The sequence below is a fragment of the Myodes glareolus genome, chromosome 7 (assembly GCF_982192425.1).
Source record: "Myodes glareolus chromosome 7, mMyoGla1.1, whole genome shotgun sequence".
In the NCBI taxonomy this organism is placed as follows: Eukaryota; Metazoa; Chordata; class Mammalia; order Rodentia; family Cricetidae; genus Myodes; species Myodes glareolus.
In genome coordinates this window covers 101,568,231-101,589,539 of record NC_142032.1, presented here as the reverse complement: position 1 = coordinate 101,589,539, position 21,309 = coordinate 101,568,231, and the positions used below count along the sequence as shown (strand labels likewise).

The window sequence follows — 21,309 nt, the reverse complement described above, 5'->3', positions numbered from 1 at the left end:
TCATTGCATCACCTCTACTTCCTGTCTGGTTTTCCCACCTATACTGCCTGCCTGGCCAATCAACGTTTTATTAAAATATGATTGACAGAATACAGACAATTCTCCCGCATCAGGATGGAGAGAGGGAGCAATGAAAGAAATATCATAAATAGCCATTATGGGGTTAGGGAGAAACCAGGTGCCAGGGAAATTCCCAGGAATCCACAAGGATGACCTCAGCTACAACTCATAATAATAGTGCAGCGGGTGTCTGAACTGGCCTTCCTCTGTAATCAGATTAGTGACTACCCTAATTGTCATCATAGAACCTACATCCAGTAACTGATGGAAGCAGATGCAGTGATCCACAGTCAAGCATTGAACTAAGCTCCTGGAGCTTAGTTGAAGAGAAAGAGGAGAGATCATATGAGCAAGGGGGACAGTCAAGATTGTGATGTGGAAAACCACAGAGACAGCTGACCTGAGCTAATGGGAGCTCAAGAACTCTGCACTGACAGTTGGGGATCCTGCATGGAACTGAACTAAGTGGGACTAAGAAATATCCTTGGTGCATGAACCGTCTTTTGAAAGCCCTTTCCCGGTGGTGGAATACCTTGCTTAGCTTTGATGCAGGGGGAGGGGTTTGGTCCTTCCTTAACTTGGTATACCAGACTTTGTTGACTCCTCAGGGAAGCCTCACCTCCTCTAAGGAATAGGTGGGGGATGGGATGAGGGGAGGTGGGAGGCAGGAGAATGGAATGGAGGGAGAACTGTAGCTATGTAAAATTAAAGAAAATTTAAATAAAAAAGAAGTAAATACACCTATTACAAGAAAATTCTATTATGCATATATGCAGTTTTTCTTTATCAATTAATTTGTCGATGAACATCTAAGCTGGTCCCTATTTTTAGCTATTGTGAATAGTGTAGCAATAAACATGGACATGGAACTTTGTCTACAGTATATCAGCTAAGAGTTTTTGGAAGATACGAATGAGATGGCCCAGCTGGACCATACGGTATTAGCAGTTTTACCTCTTGGGGGAACATCCTCACAGATTTCCATAGTAGCTGTAGTGTGCTTTATTTGCATAAGGGTTCCTCTTTTCCACATTCCTTTTCTAATTCTTGTCTCATAATTACATCTCAGCTGCAGTTTCCTCTTTCTCCATTTATCACAGTCCCTCCAACACTTTCCCCCTACCCCAGATCCACTTCTCCTCCATTTCTCTAAAAAAATGAAAAAGAGCAGGCCTTCCAGGGATATCAACGGGACATGGCTTAACAAGTTGCCGAAAGAACGGGCATAGACTCTCATATCAAGGCTGAACAAGACAACTCAGTAGGAGGAAAAGGGTCCCATGAAAGAGTTAGAGACATCCCAACTTTCGCTGTTGGGAGTCCCACAAGAACACCAAACTACACAATCATAACATATAAGCAGAAGATGGAGCTCAGACTTACACAGGCTCCATGTTTGTGACTTCAAGTCTCTGTGAGCCCCTATGAGCCCTACTTAGATTCTGTGGACTGTGTTCTTGTGGTGTCCTAGAGCCTACCACAGTTCCTTCTCTCCGACTTCTGTAGAGTTCCCTAGCTCTGCTAGTGTTTGACTGAGGGTCTCTGTATCTGCTCCCACCGGTTGCTGGATGACGCCTCTCTAATTGGCTTTTTTTTTTTCCAGTTGTGTTTGGTTCTATCCTGTACCGGGCCAGCACGGTCTGGAACCACGAATCTCGGGGGAGGGTGTCCAGGTTGAATGAATTCACAGAGCACGAGGTTGAGGTGGAACAGCTTCAGCTTGTCTATTGTTCTGCTGGGGCAGGACTGTCACCTGACCCCAGGAGGGACTGTCACCTGACCCCAGGAGGGACTGTCACCTGACCCCAGGAGGGACTGTCACCTGACCCCAGGAGGGACTGTCACCTGACCCCAGTAGGGGTCAAGGATTGATCACGTGCACTCAAACTTCCTTATCCAACTCCAGGAGCAGAGGGAAGTTGTTACGTTTTCTTTGCAGATAAGCACCTCAAATGGGTGGGGGCAGGGAAATGTAACTCGGGGCAGCAATTCCCACAATCCTGGATTTCTGGACTGTCTTGTTTCTAGCTCCTGGCATGGGATCCCTCTCATGGTGTGGACCTCAAGTTTGTTTATTTTCTTGGTCACCATCTGACTGTCATAAGATGGAATTTAAAGGCAGTTTTCATTTTTTTTTTCTGATGGCTAAAGAAGTAGAACATTAACAGACATTTATTTGACATTAGTACTATTTTGAGAGCTGTTTACTTTATTGGCTTATTTATGATTTGGGGAATTGTTATATTAGCATTTCATATGCTCTAGTTATCAGTCCTGGTGTGTGGTGCAGTTTGTAATAATTCTTCTGTTTCGTCACTCTTGAAATCATTTAGTTCGCTATACAGAAGCTTTTTAACCTCATGTGATCATGTTTCTTAGTATTTAGGGATATTTCCTATACCACTAGGATCTTTTTTCAGAACAGTTTATGTATCTATCTTAATATATTTTCTCCTATCTCTTTTAACATTACAGATTTTATATTTTTTTATCCATTTTGAGTTGGTCATCTTTCATAAGAAATGAATTTATTTTCATTTTTTATATGTAGGTACCTTAATATAACAGCTATTTTTTTTCCTAATTTTTTTGAGGCATTTACCAGATTTTCCTCTTACATCTTTAACTTACCTTGTTTCTCCCGTGAGTTTTGTAAGAGGAAAGATTTGTTCTTTTCCTGTGGCTATAATTTTAGAACAGTGCACAACATCGAAGAATAAGAGTGGGCATTTAAATAAAACACCCAGACTGCACTGACTTCAGAAGAATGTCTGTGTTTTCTTTATCTCAAGGCCTGTTTCAGATAAGGACTAGGATTTTAAAATTTAATTTTTATGAACATTTGGATTTGTGTCTAATAGTGTAGCACACAAAATTACAAAACTGGTATTTTAAATTCAGCGAAGCAAATCTCAAACAAAAATAAAACAATAAAACAAACCAAATTAAATGACAGTTTTCACAGAAATTTGGCAGTTTTACTACTTCTTTGCACTGTCTTCAGTTCAGTGGTTCATAACTCTCTTACCTTTATGTTTGCATGTATTTGTCTGTGATGTTTCCCCAGTCTTTCTGCATGATGTGAAGACATCTGACACTCAGTTCAGTGTTATTTTTATATCTAATGATTTTTTTCTCTTAGACTTTTTTTGTGATTTACGTCTGGATTCTCCGTCTCCTTCCTCTAGCTTCCTGCACCTCTCTACCTGCAGTCCTTGGATACATGACCTCTTTTTCTTATAACATATATATTAGAAAATGTATACACACACACACACAGACACACACACACATGCATATATATAATATCAATAACAAATATATTAAACCTCCTTACATTAATGTTTTTATTTCATAAAAACTTAAAATATATAATTATTATTGAATTACAAATTTAATTATGCTAATTAAATATACATATGTATACATGTATATTATATATCCTCTTAATCCCTAGTCCATTTATTTTTATTCATGTATATGCATATGGATAGATTGGAAAAATCATTTCGGATTAGGTAACCCCAATTGGATTGCATATCAGGGGTCTCATCTCCAAATAAAACTCATTCTCCATCTTTCATCATTTCAGTAAGGCAGCCTCTCCACTCCAGTGACTTCATCCCAAGCGGCTCACCAGAGCACTCTCCACTCCCTGTCTCAATCACACTGATTTATCCCAAGGACACTGGGAATGCTCAGGTTTCTGTTTGATCAAACCTTTGACTAAACAATGACGTGTTTGTTAAGATTTGCCATGACTGTGCATTATAGACTTTTTTAGAGTTTTTTCAAATAACCTGGATGTCCCTCAAGTGAAACATGGACAAAGAAAATGTAGTACATTTACACAATAGAGTACTACTTAGTGGTAAAAAAAAAAAAATGACATCTTGAAAGTTGCATGCAAATGGATGGGACTAGAGAAAAAACATCCCGAGTGAGATAACCCAGACCCAGGAAGATAAGCATATGTACTCATTCATAAGTGGATACTAGCTGTGAAGCAAAGGATAAGGAATCTGTAGTCCCTGACCCTAGAGAAGCAAGGTAGCAAGGTGAACCTTATATAGATCCCCCTGGGAAGGGGAAATAGACAAGATCTTCTGAAAAAATTGGGAGCATCAGGGTGGGAAGAGAAGGGAGGGCAGAAGGGGAGTGGGAGGAGAACTTGAGGGAACATAATTGTCGAGATGGGGGGAGGACAGAGATGGAGAGGGAGCCATCATGGAGGTAGCAAGAAACCTGACACTAGAGAAATTCCCAGGAATTCACAAGGATGACCCCAGCTAAGACCCTAAGCAATTTTAAAATTAATGTGAATATTGTACATATAACACACATACTTCCACAGAATTGTTTTCAAAGTATCTTCTTGATGTGTCCTTTGAAATTCTTCGACTTCAGATTGCAAAGGAAACTGGGTAAAATACTACTTTTGAGTTATCAACTACAATACCATTAAATACATCATTTCAATTTTTTGTGCATGTTCACATTTCATACAATATTCAAAACTTTATTGCATAGAAGTATGTATGTTTATTAATCCTTTAATTTCTAATACACAACGCAAGGGCAAACACAGTAAAGTACACCTACATCACATGTGGGCAGATGAGCCAAGTACTTTAAGGGGGAAAGTCATTTGAATAAATACATAATTTGAAAAGAAGTATACAAAGTGGGTTTGTGAGCTAATGTAAACTGGCTCATCGTACTGGAATCCCAGTGTGTGTGAGATGTACCTGACAGACAACCATCATAGAGATCACCATGTTGTTTACATCTCTAATCTCCTCTGGGCAACGGAGAGTTTAAACGTTTGACTGTTTTCTAAGTCCAAACCAAGTCTAGTTTCACAAGTCCCTTTTAGGAAGCAAATATTTTGTGTCTGGTTCTTTATAAATTATTTATCATTTGAGAATCATCAATCAACCTTATTTTAGTTTGTTGATTGGTTAAAGAAACCATGTGAGTCATTTATGATATTCATAGAACATGAAATTTTGTCAGAAGTAATACGAGGATGTTGATTTTGCTTTGAGTTTTCCTGTGATGAAGTTAAGATGGATTGTATTAAATCATAGATGAACAAGTTTGCAGACACAAGGCAACAAACTCTGCTCTAAGATTCTTTAAATTTTACTTGATGAACTCATCTACATCCAAAGACCCATTTCATTTATCAAATAAAGAAACAAATATCCCTAATTCATTTGACTGACATTTGATAATGACTTGTCTGAACTAGTTGTTCTTATCATTTATATTATAGGTTGTCTTTGAATTTTAGTTTTGAAAAAGCTATGGAACATTTAGAAATGAGGTTTACATTTATGGTGACCCGTATTTTACTTCTGATCATGTGGCATCTCCCCTGGGTATATTTGGAAGAGTATGGAATGCAGAACATGGTGACTAGGATATGGAAATCACAGACTGAAATATTGTCTTTGTTCCATGTTAGATTATGCCCTAAATGTCTCCAGACCTTCAATAACCAATAGTGTGAATTTTAATTACATTGCAAATAATGTTATATATTTTGTTTCACTGTTTTGAAGGATAGATAGAATATGTCCTATGAGTCATCAGCAGAAAACCAAAACAAAACAGTCAAGAAATGTCAGTTATTTTGAATAATAGTTTTATTTCTTCATCATTATTTGCATTTCTGTAGTTAGACTATAAAACTCCTGGGAAGCATAATATACTTGTATTTAACCATAAAGCATTTAATATTCATTAAACATTGTTAAATAAATTAAAATCTTGGAAACTGCCACATCTAATGGGGATTCTCCAACCACAGTTGCTTTTGCAGCAAGAAAACCACACCAGGTTTTTCAGAAGTTAAGAGCAATTTCTATTTATTTTGTAAGGAGAAAACTAAGGATAACCTTTCGGATTTGTTTTGTTTTTAAACTATAGATGATGGGGTTGAGCACAGGGGGTAAAATAAGGTAAACATTGGCCATCATCGAATGGACTACTTTGGGGGCTGACTGACCATAGCGATGCACCAGGGACAGGCTAAACATAGGGATGTAGAGAATAGCAACTGCTCCAATGTGGGACACGCAGGTGCTGAAGACCTTGGACCGCTCTCCAGAGGAGGCAATAGTGAGGACAGAACGAATAATCAGTATATAAGACAAGACAATGCATGGAGTATCTACTCCCGTGGTTAGAAGGAGATCAACTAATCCACCAATGCTGTTGGCCCGAGTGTCTGAACATGCTAACTTAATCACATCTGGATGATAACAGTAGGAATGGGAGAGGGTAATCACTCTACAGAAAGAAACAGGCTTAAGGAGCAAAAGTAGGGGAACCACTAATACTATAGCACGCATAATCACTAGGAAACCCATCTGAATGATTCTAGAATTAGTAAGAATTGTAGTGTATCTAAGAGGATTACAGATTGCTATATAACGGTCAAAAGCCATAGCCACTAGCACCCCAGATTCTATAAATGTGAATCCATGAAGAAAAAACATCTGAACAATGCACCAGTCTAGACTGATTTCATTTGCACGAAACCACAGGATCCTCAAGGTGGTTGACATTGTAGAAATAGTCAAACCCAGGTCAGTGGCTGAGAGCATGGAGAGAAAATAGTACATAGGTTCATGCAAACTCTGCTGGGTCACAATGAAAAAGAGGATCATGCTGTTCCCAGAGAGAGCGGTGGCATAAAGGCAGCAGAAGGGGATGGAGATCCAGGCATGAGCAAACTCTAGGCCAGGAATGCCAGTCAAAAAGAAAGTTGGTAATTTCATTGTGAAGTTGCTCAGGAATTCCATGTTGTCCTGCATTTGTAGCATTTGACTTTACAATACTCACATCCAATGAAGTAACAACGTATAGTGTCATGAAAAGTGTTTAGACAATTTTCTGATTAAAAATAATCACTCTAGGAAGTAAATTCTGTTATCTAGAAAAGTAAATCTATTAATCTAGCAATATAATTAGAGGCATTTAGCAAAAGAAATGTTTCATCTTTAAACCAAACAAATAGGTTCACATAATTTTGCACACACACACACACACACACACACACACATATTCACAAACTTTTAAGTTCCACAAGATTGTGTACACAGATAGTCATTTCTGGGAATGTAGAAAATAGGAATGCTTCAGTGTGGGAGACTCAGTTCCTAGAACACAGAAAAACAAGTGCATTGTATTCAAATATGCTGTGTTTAAAGTGTGCAAGAGAAATCGACGTAACTATAAATATGCTTGTACATTTGGCATGGTTCTGCCTGTGTGACACTCCAGACTTAGATCTCTAGAAATCGATCATTTTAATCCCACAGAATAGAAGAACAGACAAGGAGAACAGATTATTGAAAGAAAATTAATGAAGACAGAGTATTGTGAAAGTTTAAGGGAAGGGTTATATCTCCTAAGCTATGGGAAGTCTGAATGCTTTATGAGAACCATAAAAATAAAGAGGCCATGGCTTCCCCATGTACATGTTGATAACAGAGCTGAACTTCATGAGCTGCCAAGTTTAGTGTGTATTAAAGCATTCGAGTTCAGTTCAGAGTATGTTAGTGATCTGGAGGAAAGCAGGTGCACTTGCTATCTGAAACTGATGCTCTGCAACAGGGCTTAGGAAATGGGTACAGAAATGAGGTGGCCATTTATTTAATTTTCAAAATTTTATCACTTAAGGCAATAATAGAGACTTAATGTGACTAATAGAGGCTGTAAACAGTAAGAGGATGTTATGAAAAAGAGAGAATTTAGATAAATATGCAAATATATAAACTGCAGTTTTAGGTCCAGTAGACGGTGGTGAATTTTATATAAAGGAGAGAGTTCAACTGATACTTGAGTCTGAAAGCATCATGGGATTGAGCACAGTAAAGAGAGCACAGTAAAGAGAGCAAAAAGATGAGGTTAGCATTTTCATTGACACGAGGCTGTGTCAACTTGGTATACTGGAGGAAAGTCATTCCAGGGAGTCTTCCCTCAGTAGCTACCATTCTCCCAGGGAATCATGAATGTAGATTTGCTCCTCTCCAAATAGTATGGAGTGGTGAATGTTAACTTGAGGATAGGGTAGAAGATAGAATTAGACAGACAGATGGTTCCACAGGCATAAGTGTTTTAAAGCCCTATTCATTTAAAATTATAAATTACATAATAATTTACAGGATGACTAAAATCAAAGAGTAGCAATGTTACTTACCTTGTTAAGGTTTTCAGTCAAATTGAGCATGAAATTTTCTTTACCCTAAAAAATATCTTGTAATGTGTTTTTAATTTATCATCTTCACGCCATTTTTCTTTTGTTGAATCTCTGATTTTGTGAGCTTCAACTGTATCTGAGAGGAATATTTACAATATATAGCTACAAACTGCTTGATAATATTATATGGATCCCCAAGGGTAGGGTAGAGTATACTATCACCTTAATTATCTGTAAGCTATTTGAATTTTGTGTGTAGGCAATAAACAAAATACAAAGACAACACAGTGAGCATCCTTATCTATCTTCTAGGGCTGTGTGAAAACAGTAACTTCCTACGTCTTTGCTATCAGACATAGAACAGGCTATCAAGGGACCTATGGCCTTAATAATAAGTTTCAACTGAACATGTAAGATGTGTATCTCTCTGGGGAAACTGACAAAGAAACAGCTTGTATAAAAATGGAAGTTATGACCATTGACTCCCCAAAGGAGTTAAACTATCATCTCAAATGAACAGTGGTTCCCCAGGAGTACTGAATGCTAAAGGAAACCAAAGCATTCATAAATAGTTGGCTCTCCGTATTGATGTGCTCTGTTTCTTGAGCATTATGCTACACCACTGTGAGTTCATATGTGTACTATTATGTCTGAATAAACCCAATTTCCTTGTAGCTGTCAGTCATAATCTCTGACTCATGCAATACTTCCACTCTATCTTCTGTGATGATCGCTGAGTCTTGTGGGGAAGGCTGTTCTTTAGATTGCCCATTTAGGACTTAATACTCCATGATCTCTTATTCTCTGAACACTGACCAGTTATGGGTCTCTGTATTAATTGCCATCTACTGCAAACAGAAACTTCTCTGACATGAGTTGATGGATATCTACAGGTATAGCATGAGTATCAGAACTCATTTTAACACCGTGCCCACTTAGAAGAATAACAGTAGATTCTTCCCTAGGGCCTATGGAAAATCTAGCCACAGGTTCTTGGCCCCAGTAATGTTGTCAGGCATGAGCTCTATCTAATTGAGAGGACCTTAAATCTGATCAGAAAACGGTCACTTACTCCCATAACATTTGAGCCTTTATTTCAGCGGAAGTCATATCTTGCCAAGATAGTAATTGTTATAGTTCATAGAGTTCCTTGATGAGTTAGATTATGCCTAGCGTCTTCTAGATAAATGAAAACTAGGCAAGAGAAATGAAGCTTTCAAATCGTGCCTCATTGATTTATCTCTCTGTTCTATAACTCAGATATGTGGTGTCTTCAGCAACGAAGTGTGATGGGTTATAGTTGTACTTAACTAAGGTACTCAGTGTGATACTGTAACATGTGTATACAAGGTGCCATTATCAGATCATGGAAATTAGTATATTCATTTTCTTGATGTTTATCTTGTCTCAGTGTAAAAATTTCTATGTATTTTGATGTTTAGTGTTTCTGATTATAGAATAAGTATAAAATAAAAGAATCACTTTAGTCCGGGAATGTACATACTTATATACGGAGGTATACAATTTACAAAGAAAATACAGATAACAAATAAAAAAATTGTGGAATTATGTCCTCAAGTGAAAGTTTTCATCTTAGAGGTGAAGAGACGTAAGTGCCCCGACTCTAGCCCTTCACTAATTGCTAACCATATAATTAACATAAACTATTTTATAAACATTTTCTCAGTCAGTTTCTGGGGAAATTGGTTGCTTCAAAGCCTTGTGGGTTAATCTCTACTGATCTTGAGTTAAGGATAGAACTTGATCAGCTTGTATATTTTTTCTATTATCCTAAGGAGAGGGTGAATACGAAATGAATACTCTCGCTCTTTGTGGTCTGAAATGGTTACGATAAGAAAACAGTCTTCTGTATAGTGGGCTCTCTGTCACTAGAATATAGAACATCAGAAAATATAAGAAAATAAGGTAGAGTTTAACCATCTAGTAAGCTATTAGTGTTCCATCATACTTAACAAATTTCTGGAAACATGCACACATACACTCACTAAGGTAGTAAGGATTTATTTGGTCATACTCAGTTGGTTCCACTGATGAAGGCCTAGAAATTTGGTGCATGATAGCATATTACCAAATGGTGAACAGGAAGGGAAAGAAAGGATAGAACCATAGAAGAGCTTTAGCTCCAAGGACAGAATCCCAGTGACTGACTTCACATAGCCAAGTCTACCTCTAAAGAAGTATCACTAAGTGAAGAACAGGCCTTAGATCCATATTCCTGTGGGAGAAGTTTCATGTTCAAACCATATCTGGAACTGGTGGCCTTTAACTGACTAAACTGAGACTATAGGTTTTTAGTTGGACATACACAGAAAAGCATCAGTTTGGAGAATGTCTGTGCTGTTTATTCTATAGAAATTTGCTTTCTGACTGCTAAGGGATAAATGGCTGGCAGATCATTTTATACCATACTTTAAAATTAGTGTATTGTGTTATCTTAATGCCAGTAGAAACCACAGAATATAATAAAAGAAGTGGAGTAATTTTCGAAAATGAAACAGAGCTAAACTTAAATTATCAATCTTCCTCATGATGAACACACCTCAATGGGCCGGTGCGTGTAGAGATAGTATGCAGTATAAGACTACTTATAGTCCTACTTTTACAAAAATAAATTCATTTAATTTTCAATGACTCTTTACAGCTATAAATGTCATGCTTTGTAGGTATAGAGTTGAGATCTCCTGACTTGACCTGTTGTATCAATCAAAATTATGTTTTGTGCTTTCTGTCTGACACTCAGGTGCAAGCGCTGCTGTGGAATGCAGAAGCAAACAAACTTTCAAATGTTTTTTTCTTTCTCATATAAATTAACATTTCTGTCTTTTATATATTGATTCAAAGTAATGTTCAGCATTGTAGTTTTAAGTTTTGTCTCTTTCAATTAAAATTAATGTGTTAATGCAGTCCTTGGAAAATCTAGAATATGAATTCTTCTATACATTGTTCAAAGAAAAGTTCTTTGTCTAGTACAATCATGATAAATTAAATGCTTTAAATCACACTACTCAAAGCTGGTTTCTCTTTAATACCAAAGGTTCCTAAGCTTTGTCTCCCAAAGCATGGTGAGCACTTAGTCACCACAATCTTGCAGAAATATCTTTGGGTGAAATTGAACAACAATTGCATTACTTTGTTGGTCCTTGACTAATAAGAACAAAGGAATTCATGCTGATTAACTTATCATAGGGAAATTTCCCATAAAATTTCTGTACCATGCCTTCCCATGGAAACAAGAAAGACATAGTTTGAGCTAGACCAGTGGTTCTTGCTGGGTTCAGTTCAGGACTCCAAGGAGGAAGACCAGGGGTGAGAAAAATAATCAAAAGGTGAGGTCAGGAAAGCTAGAGAATCCAGGAAAAATTGAGTTGGTTCATAGAAGTACTTAACACCTGACACATCAATTAGTAACAACAGCAATAGAAAACAGGGTTGAAGGCCCATGGAGGATAGGTGGTAGGGCCATGGGGAGAGGGAGGTGAGAAAGTCATCTTAAGTAACTATGTAAGAAAATATTATAAGGAAACTTATTTTTATGAAAATTGCTAAAAATGAGAAATAGACACCAAAATTGTGACAATTTGTGCCCTGGAATGTGATGCATGTGATGGGTGGTGAGGGTGTTTATTCACAGTGGTGCCAAAAGACGATGACTGTGATACAAGCATTTGAAGGAGGAGTCTACCCGTTGCAGTGACTAAGCACGCAAAAACATATAATACTTTGACAGAGGTGAAAATTGTGAGCTCCAAGTGAATATGAAATTATAAGAACAGGAAACCACTAGTCGTATGTCTAAAACCACACATAATTTCCTAAATTGCAGATAATGAAGTTTGGCTATATATAGTTTAGTCTACTAGAAATATTTTTAACCCACAAATCCAGACTTGTAGATAAAGAATAAGCATTCCAAATTTGATGCTTCTAGGTGGAAATTTGTCACAGTAAATGCAGCACAAACATTGTCAATTTGCATGACATAAAGGTCAAATATATAGAGAGTAAATTAGTTTTCCCTATGTCTTTGCGTAGGTCTGAATGTAACTTCTGTTTCTACACATGCAATTAAAATGAAAAAGTACTAGAAAAATAAGGGAGAGGAGAGAATGATGAGAGGGAGAAAAGGAGGATGAAGAATAAAAGAAAAAATGGGGAAAGAGAAAGAGAGAGCAGGAAGAGAGAGAAAGAGAGAAGAGAGGGAGGAGAGTGGGAACAAAGAGAGATAGAGGAAGGGAGGGAGAGAAAGAGAGAGGGAGAGGGAAGGGGAGAGAGAGAAAGAGAGGGAGAGAGAGAGGAAGAGAGAGAGAGAGAGAGAGAGAGAGAGAGAGAGAGATTTCTGAATTCCATCATGATATTTCCTCTGCCCTTACTCAGGATTTCCTGGTGGAAACAGTGAGGGGTCTCTTCATACCCAGTAAACTTAACCAGAGATCCTCAGAGTACAGCTACCGTGTTTGGCTCTGCTGTATCTTTGTGTCTGTAACCACTTTAATATTTCTTTTGGAACTCCCATGATTCATGTCTTTGCAAATGTTGATACATGTCATTTCCACATTTATATATCTGATGAATTAAACTATTTTTTACCAGAAATTGCCATCATTACTTTATTTGTAATGATATTTGTGGGTCTTAGTTATAACTTTTCATTCATTTTAACGTCCAGAGTGGCTGCATGAGTGGGATCACATGTATTGCATTTATATTGCTTTCACATCTATTTCTCCTGACTAGAAGATAAAATCTAAGCCCAGTGCATGGTCTATATTCCCCCACGTCTATGGATGTTCACTACATTATTACTGCTCAGTATAATAGCCCTGCTTTTGAATAGTCAGTCTGCTGTTTCAGGCCACTTGTGAATGAATCCCGTCCCCTAGATCAGGCTAATTAGAAGAATAACACACACCCCAAATTTCATTTTGTGTGTGTGTGACTGCATGTGTGTGTGCAGGCATGTGTGTGTGTGTGTGTGTGTGTATGTGTGTGTGATTATTTAATTCTAGTCAGTTTTCATCACTGTAACAAAATGTAACTGACATGTAACTGACATGCAACTAAAGAGGAAGAAAGTCCTACTTCGGCAAGAAGATACAGTTCTGCTCACTTGGTTGTGTTGCTTTGAGTTGATTCCTCAGGGCAGGAGGATCTGCTGGAGGCCTGTTCGCCTCATGCCAGCTTAGAGGCAAAGAGAAATAATGAGCTGGGATCCCCAGTGACCCCTCCAATGTCAAACCCCATGACATAATGTTCTGTTGTGGATCCCATCCGCTTCCATTGCCTTCCACTACTGCCAAAGCCTTAAACCATGTGTCCTTCATTAGTATGCAAAATTTCTATCACAACCACACAGAGAGGATTTTAAACCAAAATCAATCAGAAGATATGGAAAAGGACACTTTATACTCCTGACAGGAGCCATCCATCAGGATGAAGTCTCAATCCTGAACATCTGTGCCCCAAATACAAGAGTGCCCAGATATGTAAAAGAAACATTACTAAAGATTAAATTGCACATCAAACCCCACATATTAATAGTAGGAGATTTCAACAACCCAATTGCCACAATGGACAGGTCAATCAGACAGAAACCCACCCCTGGATCAACATAACAACAATGACAATCCTACCAAATGCAATCTATAAATTCAAAGTGATGCCCATCAAAATCCCAACACAAATCTTCACAGACCTTAAAAGAACAATACTCAACTTCATATGGAAAACCAAAAAACTCAGGATAGCCAGAATAATCCTGTACAAACAGGAACTTCCAGAGGCATCACTATTCCTGACATCAAGCTCTATTATAGAGCTACAGCAATGAAAACATTTTGGTATTGGCATAAAAACAGACAGGTTGACGGATGGAATCAAATCAATGACCATACCTATGAACACCCGATTTTTGACAAAGAAGCTGCAATTATACAACTGAAAAAGCAAAGCATCTTTAACAAATGATGCTGGCATAACTGGGTGTCAATATATAGAAGAATGCAAATAGATCCATATCTATCCCATAAACAAAACTGAAGTCCAAATGGATTAAAGACCTCAATATAAATTTGACCACAGTGAACCTGATAGAAGAGAAAGTGAGAAGTAGCCTTCAATGCATGGGCACAGGAGACCACTTCCTAAATATAACACCAGTAACACAGACACTGAGAGCAAAAATAAATAAATAGAACCTTTTGAAACTGGGAAGCTTCTTTAAAACAAAGGACAAAGTTAATAAAATAAAAAGGCAGCCTACTGAATGGGAAAATATCTCCACCAATCCCAGATCAGACAGAGGACTGATTTCCAAAATACATAAAGAACTCAAAAAATTAGACATCAAAATACCAAATAATCCAATTGAAAAATGGGGTACTGATCCAAACATAAAATTCTTCAACAGAAGAATCGCAAATGGCTAAAAGAAACTTAAGGAAATCTCCAACATCCTTAACTATCAGGGAAATACAAATCAAAATGACTCTGAGATACAATCTTAGAGCAGCCAAAATGGCTAAGATCAAAAATACCAATGATAATGTATGCTGAAGAGGATGTGGAGTAAGGGAAATATTCCTCCATTGATGTGGGGAGTTCAAACTTGTACAATGATGCTGGAAATCAGTATGGTGGTTTCTCAGAAAATTGGGAATCAACCTACCTCAGCAATACCACTCATAGTCATATACCCAAAGAATGCTCAATAATGTTACAAGGACATTTGTTCAAGTATTATTTGCAATAGCCAGAACCTGGAAACAACCTAGATGCCCCTCAACCAAAGAATGAATAAAGAAAATGTGGTACATTTTCACAATGGAATACTACTCAGCTGTAAAAAAACAATGACATCTTGAAATTTGCATGCAATTGGATGGAACTAGGAAAAAACATCCTGAGAGAGGTAACGCAGGTCCAGAAAGATGAACATGGTATATACTCACTCGTAAGTGAATACTAGCTATAAAGCAATGGAAAACAAGCCTATAGTTTGTTGACCCTAGAGAAGCTAAGCAACAAGGTGAACCCTAAGAATAACATATATAGATTCCCCCTGGCAAGGGGAAATAGACAATATCTCCTGACAAAATTCAGAGCTTGGGGGTGGAGGGATAAGGGAGGGCAGAAGAGAAAGAGGAGGTGAGTAGGGGAGGGGAACTTGAGCGAATGAGATAGTTGACATTGAGGAAGGACAGAGATGGAGAACAAGGAAAGAGATATTTTGATTGAGGGAGCTATTGTTAGTCTGGCAAGAAATCTGGCACCAGAAAAATTCCCAGAAATCCACAAGGATAACCCCAGGTAAGACCCAAAACAATAAAGGAGAGGGTTCCTGAACTGCCCTTGCCCTGTAGTCAGAATGGTGACTAACTTAAGTGTCACCATAGAACTTTCATCTAGCAACTGATGAAAACAGAGATAGAGACTCATGGTGAAGCACTGAGCTAAGCTCCCAAAGTCCAGCTGAAGAGTGGGAGGAATGAGAACATGAGCAAAGAGGTCAAGACCGTGAAGGGGACACCCACTGAACCAGTTTACCTGAGTTAATGGGAGCCCACCAACTCCAGCCGGACAGGGAAGGAACCAGCATAGGTCAAGCTATTCCCTCTGAATATGGGTGACAGTTGTATGGCTGGGGCAGACTATGGGGCACCAGGATTCATCCCACTGGTAGTGGCACCAGGATTCATCCCTACTGCTTGTTCTGGCTTTTTGGGAACCCAGTATCTTTTGGATGGATACCTTGCTCAGTCTAGATATTGTAGGGAGGACGTTAGACCTTCCCCAAAGCTACATGCCTTACCATCTCTGAGAACTGGATGGGGGCTGGGGTTGGGAGAAGGTGAAGAGAATGGGAGTAGGGGAGAAACTGGGAACTTGGATGGGTACATAAAATGAAAAAAGTTTTTTTTTAAAAAATTTTTTGCAAAAAAGAAAACTAAAGGCTGTAAACCTTTTTAACAACACTGGGTATTAGCATTTAGGTGTCTTTATTAAGTAAAGTCATAAAGATGTGTATTCATTTTACAATTAGCATCGAGAATTATGGAAATTAAATTTATTTTCTCTAAAATTTAATAACAAATTGGTAATTTTTCACATCCTATTACATATAAAATAACACCTATTATTCAATCACATTTCTTCCTTTGGTTTTATTTATTTTTCTCTCCCACCTACCCTTTTCCCCTCATTTCCTTCTCTCCTTCCCTCCCAGTCTGACATTTTTCCACTTCCATCTTCTTTTTCCTCCTCTTTCCTGCCTCCTTCTCTCCTTCTTCCCTTTCTCTCTTCTTTTGTTTTATTTTATTGAGATAAAGTTTTTCTATATAGGCCAAACTGACCTCAAACCCACAATGTCCCTGCCTCAGGTTCCCTAATGCTGTGATAATCGGCATGGATCCCCACACTCAATTCTTACAGAATAAGTTGTATGTTTGCCCTTTGTTTTTTATATCTGAATTCAGGCAGGACTTTGAACATACATCGATTTCTAAAATAACAATTTTAAATAAAGAGATTCCCAGATGTAATAAAAAACTGTATAACTGCATATTTTAAATTGATGAGTCTTTAGGTTCTTTCCAAATTTAAACCATGGCAACCCAGTGTAGTGTTTACTGACTGAATAGATGACAAGTTAATTCTTTCAAGAGGAATATAGTGCCACTAAGTCTGTATTACACATCACATCTCTCAGATCACTTGCTGTGAGGAACATGAAATTCATTTTTTCTTATTCTGGAAGGTTTTCAGCCTGTAGATTAGCTGTTATTATAGGGATGACTTTGTAATGGTGGGTAAGAGCCTGGGAACTGTTTCTCATCTCTGTGGGTACAAACCGAAGCTTGGATGCTGTGATCCCTGGTTCAAGGACCTTTTCTACAGCATCCTTGGATAACTCTGTCCCTGATCTGTTTGGTTCTGACTCCATAGATGATGGGGTTGAGCATTGGAGGAACCAGCAGGTAGACATTAGCAAACATGATGTGTACAACATGGGGCACATGGTGGCCAAATCGGTGGGTGAGAAAGGTGAAAAGGGCTGGAATATATAAGGTTAAGCTTACACCAATATGAGAAGCACATGTACCAAACGCTTTGAGGCGGGCTTCACCTGAGGGCAATCTCAGCACAGCTCTCAGAATCATCACATAAGACACACTGATGACAATTAAATCAAAGCTAGCCACAGAGAAAGCCACAAAGAGCCCATATCCACGATTGATTTTGGTATCAGCACACACCAACTTGAGCACAGCCATGTGCTCACAGTAGGACTGGGGAATGACCTTGTTGGGACAGAAGGGCATCCTGGAGATCATGAAGCAGAAGGGGCTCACCCACAGCAGCCCTCTGACCATCACAGCTGTCCCCAGTTTGACGACTACTGATGTGGTCAGGATGCTGGAATGTCGGAGTGGGAAGCAGATGGCCACGTAGCGGTCCAAGGCCATAGCCATGAGCACCCCAGACTCCACAGAAGAGAAAGCATGTATGAAGAACACCTGAATGAGGCAGGCATGGTATTCAATCTTATGATCATGAAACCAGAGTATGGCCAGCATTTTAGGTTGTGTGGAGGAGGATAGGACCAGGTCAGTGGTAGCCAGCATGGCCAGAAAGAGATACATGGGTCCATGCAGTGTGTGGTCAATCCGGATTATGTGTAGGATGGTGACATTTCCAGTCACTGCCAAAATATACATGACACAGAATGGAAGGGCAACCCAAAATTGATAATTCTCCAGCCCTGGGATTCCAAGCAAGATGAAGAACGTAGAATGAGAAGAGCTGTTCCTTGAATTCTGCACAAGAGAATGGGTCATCTTTTCTCTGAAGTGAAGCTCATCTGCTTTCTGAGGATAATAACATCCAAGGATGATTATTTGCACTTGTGTAATACTGCAATTTATTTCAGCAGCATATTGTAGCAAAACCATCTTTTACAATAAAATAATATTTTGAAAAATAAAATGATGCTACTTAGTATTTTATTAGTACTTGTAATTGTCAAAATATTATAACATGTCAGGATCAGGGGAAATTATTTTCTAAAGAAAAAATATTTTCTTGGAAGTAGAATCTATGAAGGGCAAATTACTATGACAAATTAGCCATAATAATCATTGCCATTTTCTAGTTAACAAATTACTTGGTCTACATTTCGCACAGTTCCAGTTCTCTCCACGTTGGGTCATTTTAACACCATTAACTCAAGGCAGGAAGGGAACATAGATTAAAGGACCATAATAATTTATTCTTGTAATATCTTTGGTTATTTAGGACAGTACAGTAATCATCTTGGTTCTAGCCTGAAGAAAAAAATGAACCATCTGTGTATTTGCAATTATATGTATTATCTTTAATTAAAATCATAGACTGTGAATATGTTATGTTTGTGTTATGATTTATTTGCTCTTTAAATCAGTGTCCTTTCCTGTTAAAGTGTAAAAGTAGGCATGGGCCATATATTAATGCATGTCTGCAGCTATATTCCAACCTGGATTTGCTTATACAAACTGCAACCTGAGTTTGATTTGTTTACTGTAGTTTATTCAGGTGTATCGTGGATGGCAAATTATTCATAAAAATGTCTTTGAACCTGTCACTCAGCCTAGGTCCTCTGTTCTTGATGACGAGAAGTTGGGTACAAGTATGGTGAGGAAAGTATCCAATAAAGGCCATTATTCAGATGTAATAGACCCATTGGCTGATTCCCATTAAAAATATTCCCAACTAGAACTTTCCTTAACCATAATCCCTCAAACCCTGTTTGAGCTATGTTTATTAGTGTTATGGCTGTTTATCATACTAGAAGTTAGAGAGGACGCTTTTGAGTGCTAATTTCTACACGTTCTTGCTTAATGTTGCTTGTTTTTTGAGGTCTGAGCTCTCTAAGAAATGCAGCTTGTCACAAAAAACCCTGTAAGACATAGGTGACATGTGACTTGGTTTTTATCCAACATGTCTTCTCTTAGTCTTTGCTGTCATGTGCTTTGGTTTGAGAACCTCAGTTTTCACCTTTCATAATGGGAACCTGATGAGAAGAGTAGCTTTAAATGCTCCTGTAACAAATACTTGCAAACTAACAAATATTTTATAGACCCTGAATGGGGTTCTTCAAGATTTCAATCAGGCCTCAAATCTTCTTTTACACCCTTCATTTATAGTGATCTGACTTTGAGGAGGCTCAGATTTTATCAGTCTCTTCTAGACCTTCCTAGCTAATAATCATGAGATAAACCAAAACAAATACTCTTTTGAAATCTCCAGTGACAATTCAGATACTCACATTTTCTGGAGCTGAGGGTCTCTGCTTTGCTTCCTTTTACCAGATTCAACCTGCTCAAATAGTACCATATTTTCTGTTTAAACAGGAGGGTACATATTTACCTGCCCCTGGCCACAGTATGTCACTCTCATTTGGTGAGAATGGTCATCAAAATTAAAAGTGATTTGAGCAAACATACTTAGATCATCTTCATTGTCGTTTCCAGGTGCTGGACTACATAGATGCTGGCTAAAGCTTTAACTTTCCAGGGTGCATAGTTCCTGCTGATTAACTGTGGGGGAGGGATTATTGGATTTTTAGACCCTTTACTAAAGCTCCTTTTTAATTGTTTGTTTCTAACTTATGAAAAACGTCTGTGTCATCATTTACCATGAGGAGCAATAAGAGCCCAGAGTCATTAAATGATCTGTCAATGATCACATACAAAATTGTTGGACCAAGGCTTCTAGAGGCACACAATACTGTCTTTGTTGGTAATGAGTAGTTGAGAATTCTGCTCCAGATGGGTCAGGAAAATTGTTAACCTGTTATGACTACTGTTAATAAGCAGGGTGTTTAGACAATATACTGAATTAGAGAATTTGAATTTAGGATTGTTGCTACTTCCCTGGATTAGGTTGGACTTTTAGTGTCTCTGGCAATGTATTGCTTTCTCTTGGATCTCTCTCTCTCTCTCTCTCTCTCTCTCTCTCTCTCTCTCTCTCTCTCTCTCTCCCTCCCTCCCTCTCTTCTCTCCTCCCTCTCTTCCTTTTTTCCTCTGTCTACCCTCTATCTCCATTGGGTCTAAATATACAGTCGGTATCCTAGTTGCCGCATAATCTAGAATATTAGGATTTTCCGATTGTACAGTCATTGATTTGAGATAACATTCTTATTGGCTTTTTCTATTAGTCTTAGTAGGGGACTCACTTATTTTACATAGTTTGGAAGTGGGACACCCCCATGTTGTATGGCTAAATCCAGTTTTCCTCTTCTGCTCTCTCTAAATTATTTCTTCAGATCTAGAACACTCATGTCAAGAGATGGGTCTCGGTCGTTCCCAGTCTAATCTCTTTGGCCTGACTTCATGCTCCCAGTGTTCACTGTTGTTTGAGAAGCAACAGAATAACAAAAATCACCCAAAGCTACGTTTGAAATAGGAAGTGTGGCCCTCATCCTGCGTCTGTTTTCTCCATGAACTTTTCCTTCATGTTCCTTGGAATCTATTGTCCTGACATTTGGAAATTTTCATTTCTATTTCATTCTTAGAAACTGAGCACATGAAGATTTATGAACACAAGCTATGATTAATGGGCAGGAAGTTTGTTGATCCTTGGTTATTTTTGCTGCCTGTGAAATGATTTCATTATGAAGAACATAAAGAAGCAGTTTATCATCTACTTTGTTTGAAAGATGTGGTTGAGCATCCTTAGAAAAGTGGAAAAGGACATAGAATTTTCCTCTTGTCAATACCCATTGTTCCTCTACTCCTCTATAATATATATATTTCAATTTTTACTGAAAACAACTATTATTTGCATACTATATAATACTACACAATATATTCTGAAATAAAGTTATATGCTTGTAAAACATTAGTGAAAGGGTGGTGAAAATTTGATTCTGACTGTAGAATATGGAGGACATGGGAGGTTCAGAATCAGTCTGTTGACCAAGAGCTTCTGTCTGGAGGGCATCTTCCTACCTTTCTAGGTCTGACACAGTGGAAGCCATAATT

At 38.2% G+C, this 21,309-nt stretch overlaps 2 protein-coding genes across 2 annotated transcripts; both read right to left on the bottom strand.

The window, feature by feature from the left end:
* Positions 1-5,933: 5,933 nt before the first annotated feature.
* On the bottom strand, positions 5,934-6,893 carry Or51f1 (olfactory receptor family 51 subfamily F member 1). The gene has a single exon (XM_048429612.1). The coding sequence runs from the start codon at positions 6,891-6,893 to the stop codon at positions 5,934-5,936; it is 960 nt and encodes a 319-aa protein (XP_048285569.1).
* Positions 6,894-17,166: 10,273 nt separating this feature from the next.
* On the bottom strand, positions 17,167-18,126 carry LOC125397368 (olfactory receptor 52R1-like). Its single transcript, XM_048429736.3, has one exon. The coding sequence runs from the start codon at positions 18,124-18,126 to the stop codon at positions 17,167-17,169; it is 960 nt and encodes a 319-aa protein (XP_048285693.3).
* Positions 18,127-21,309: the final 3,183 nt, after the last annotated feature.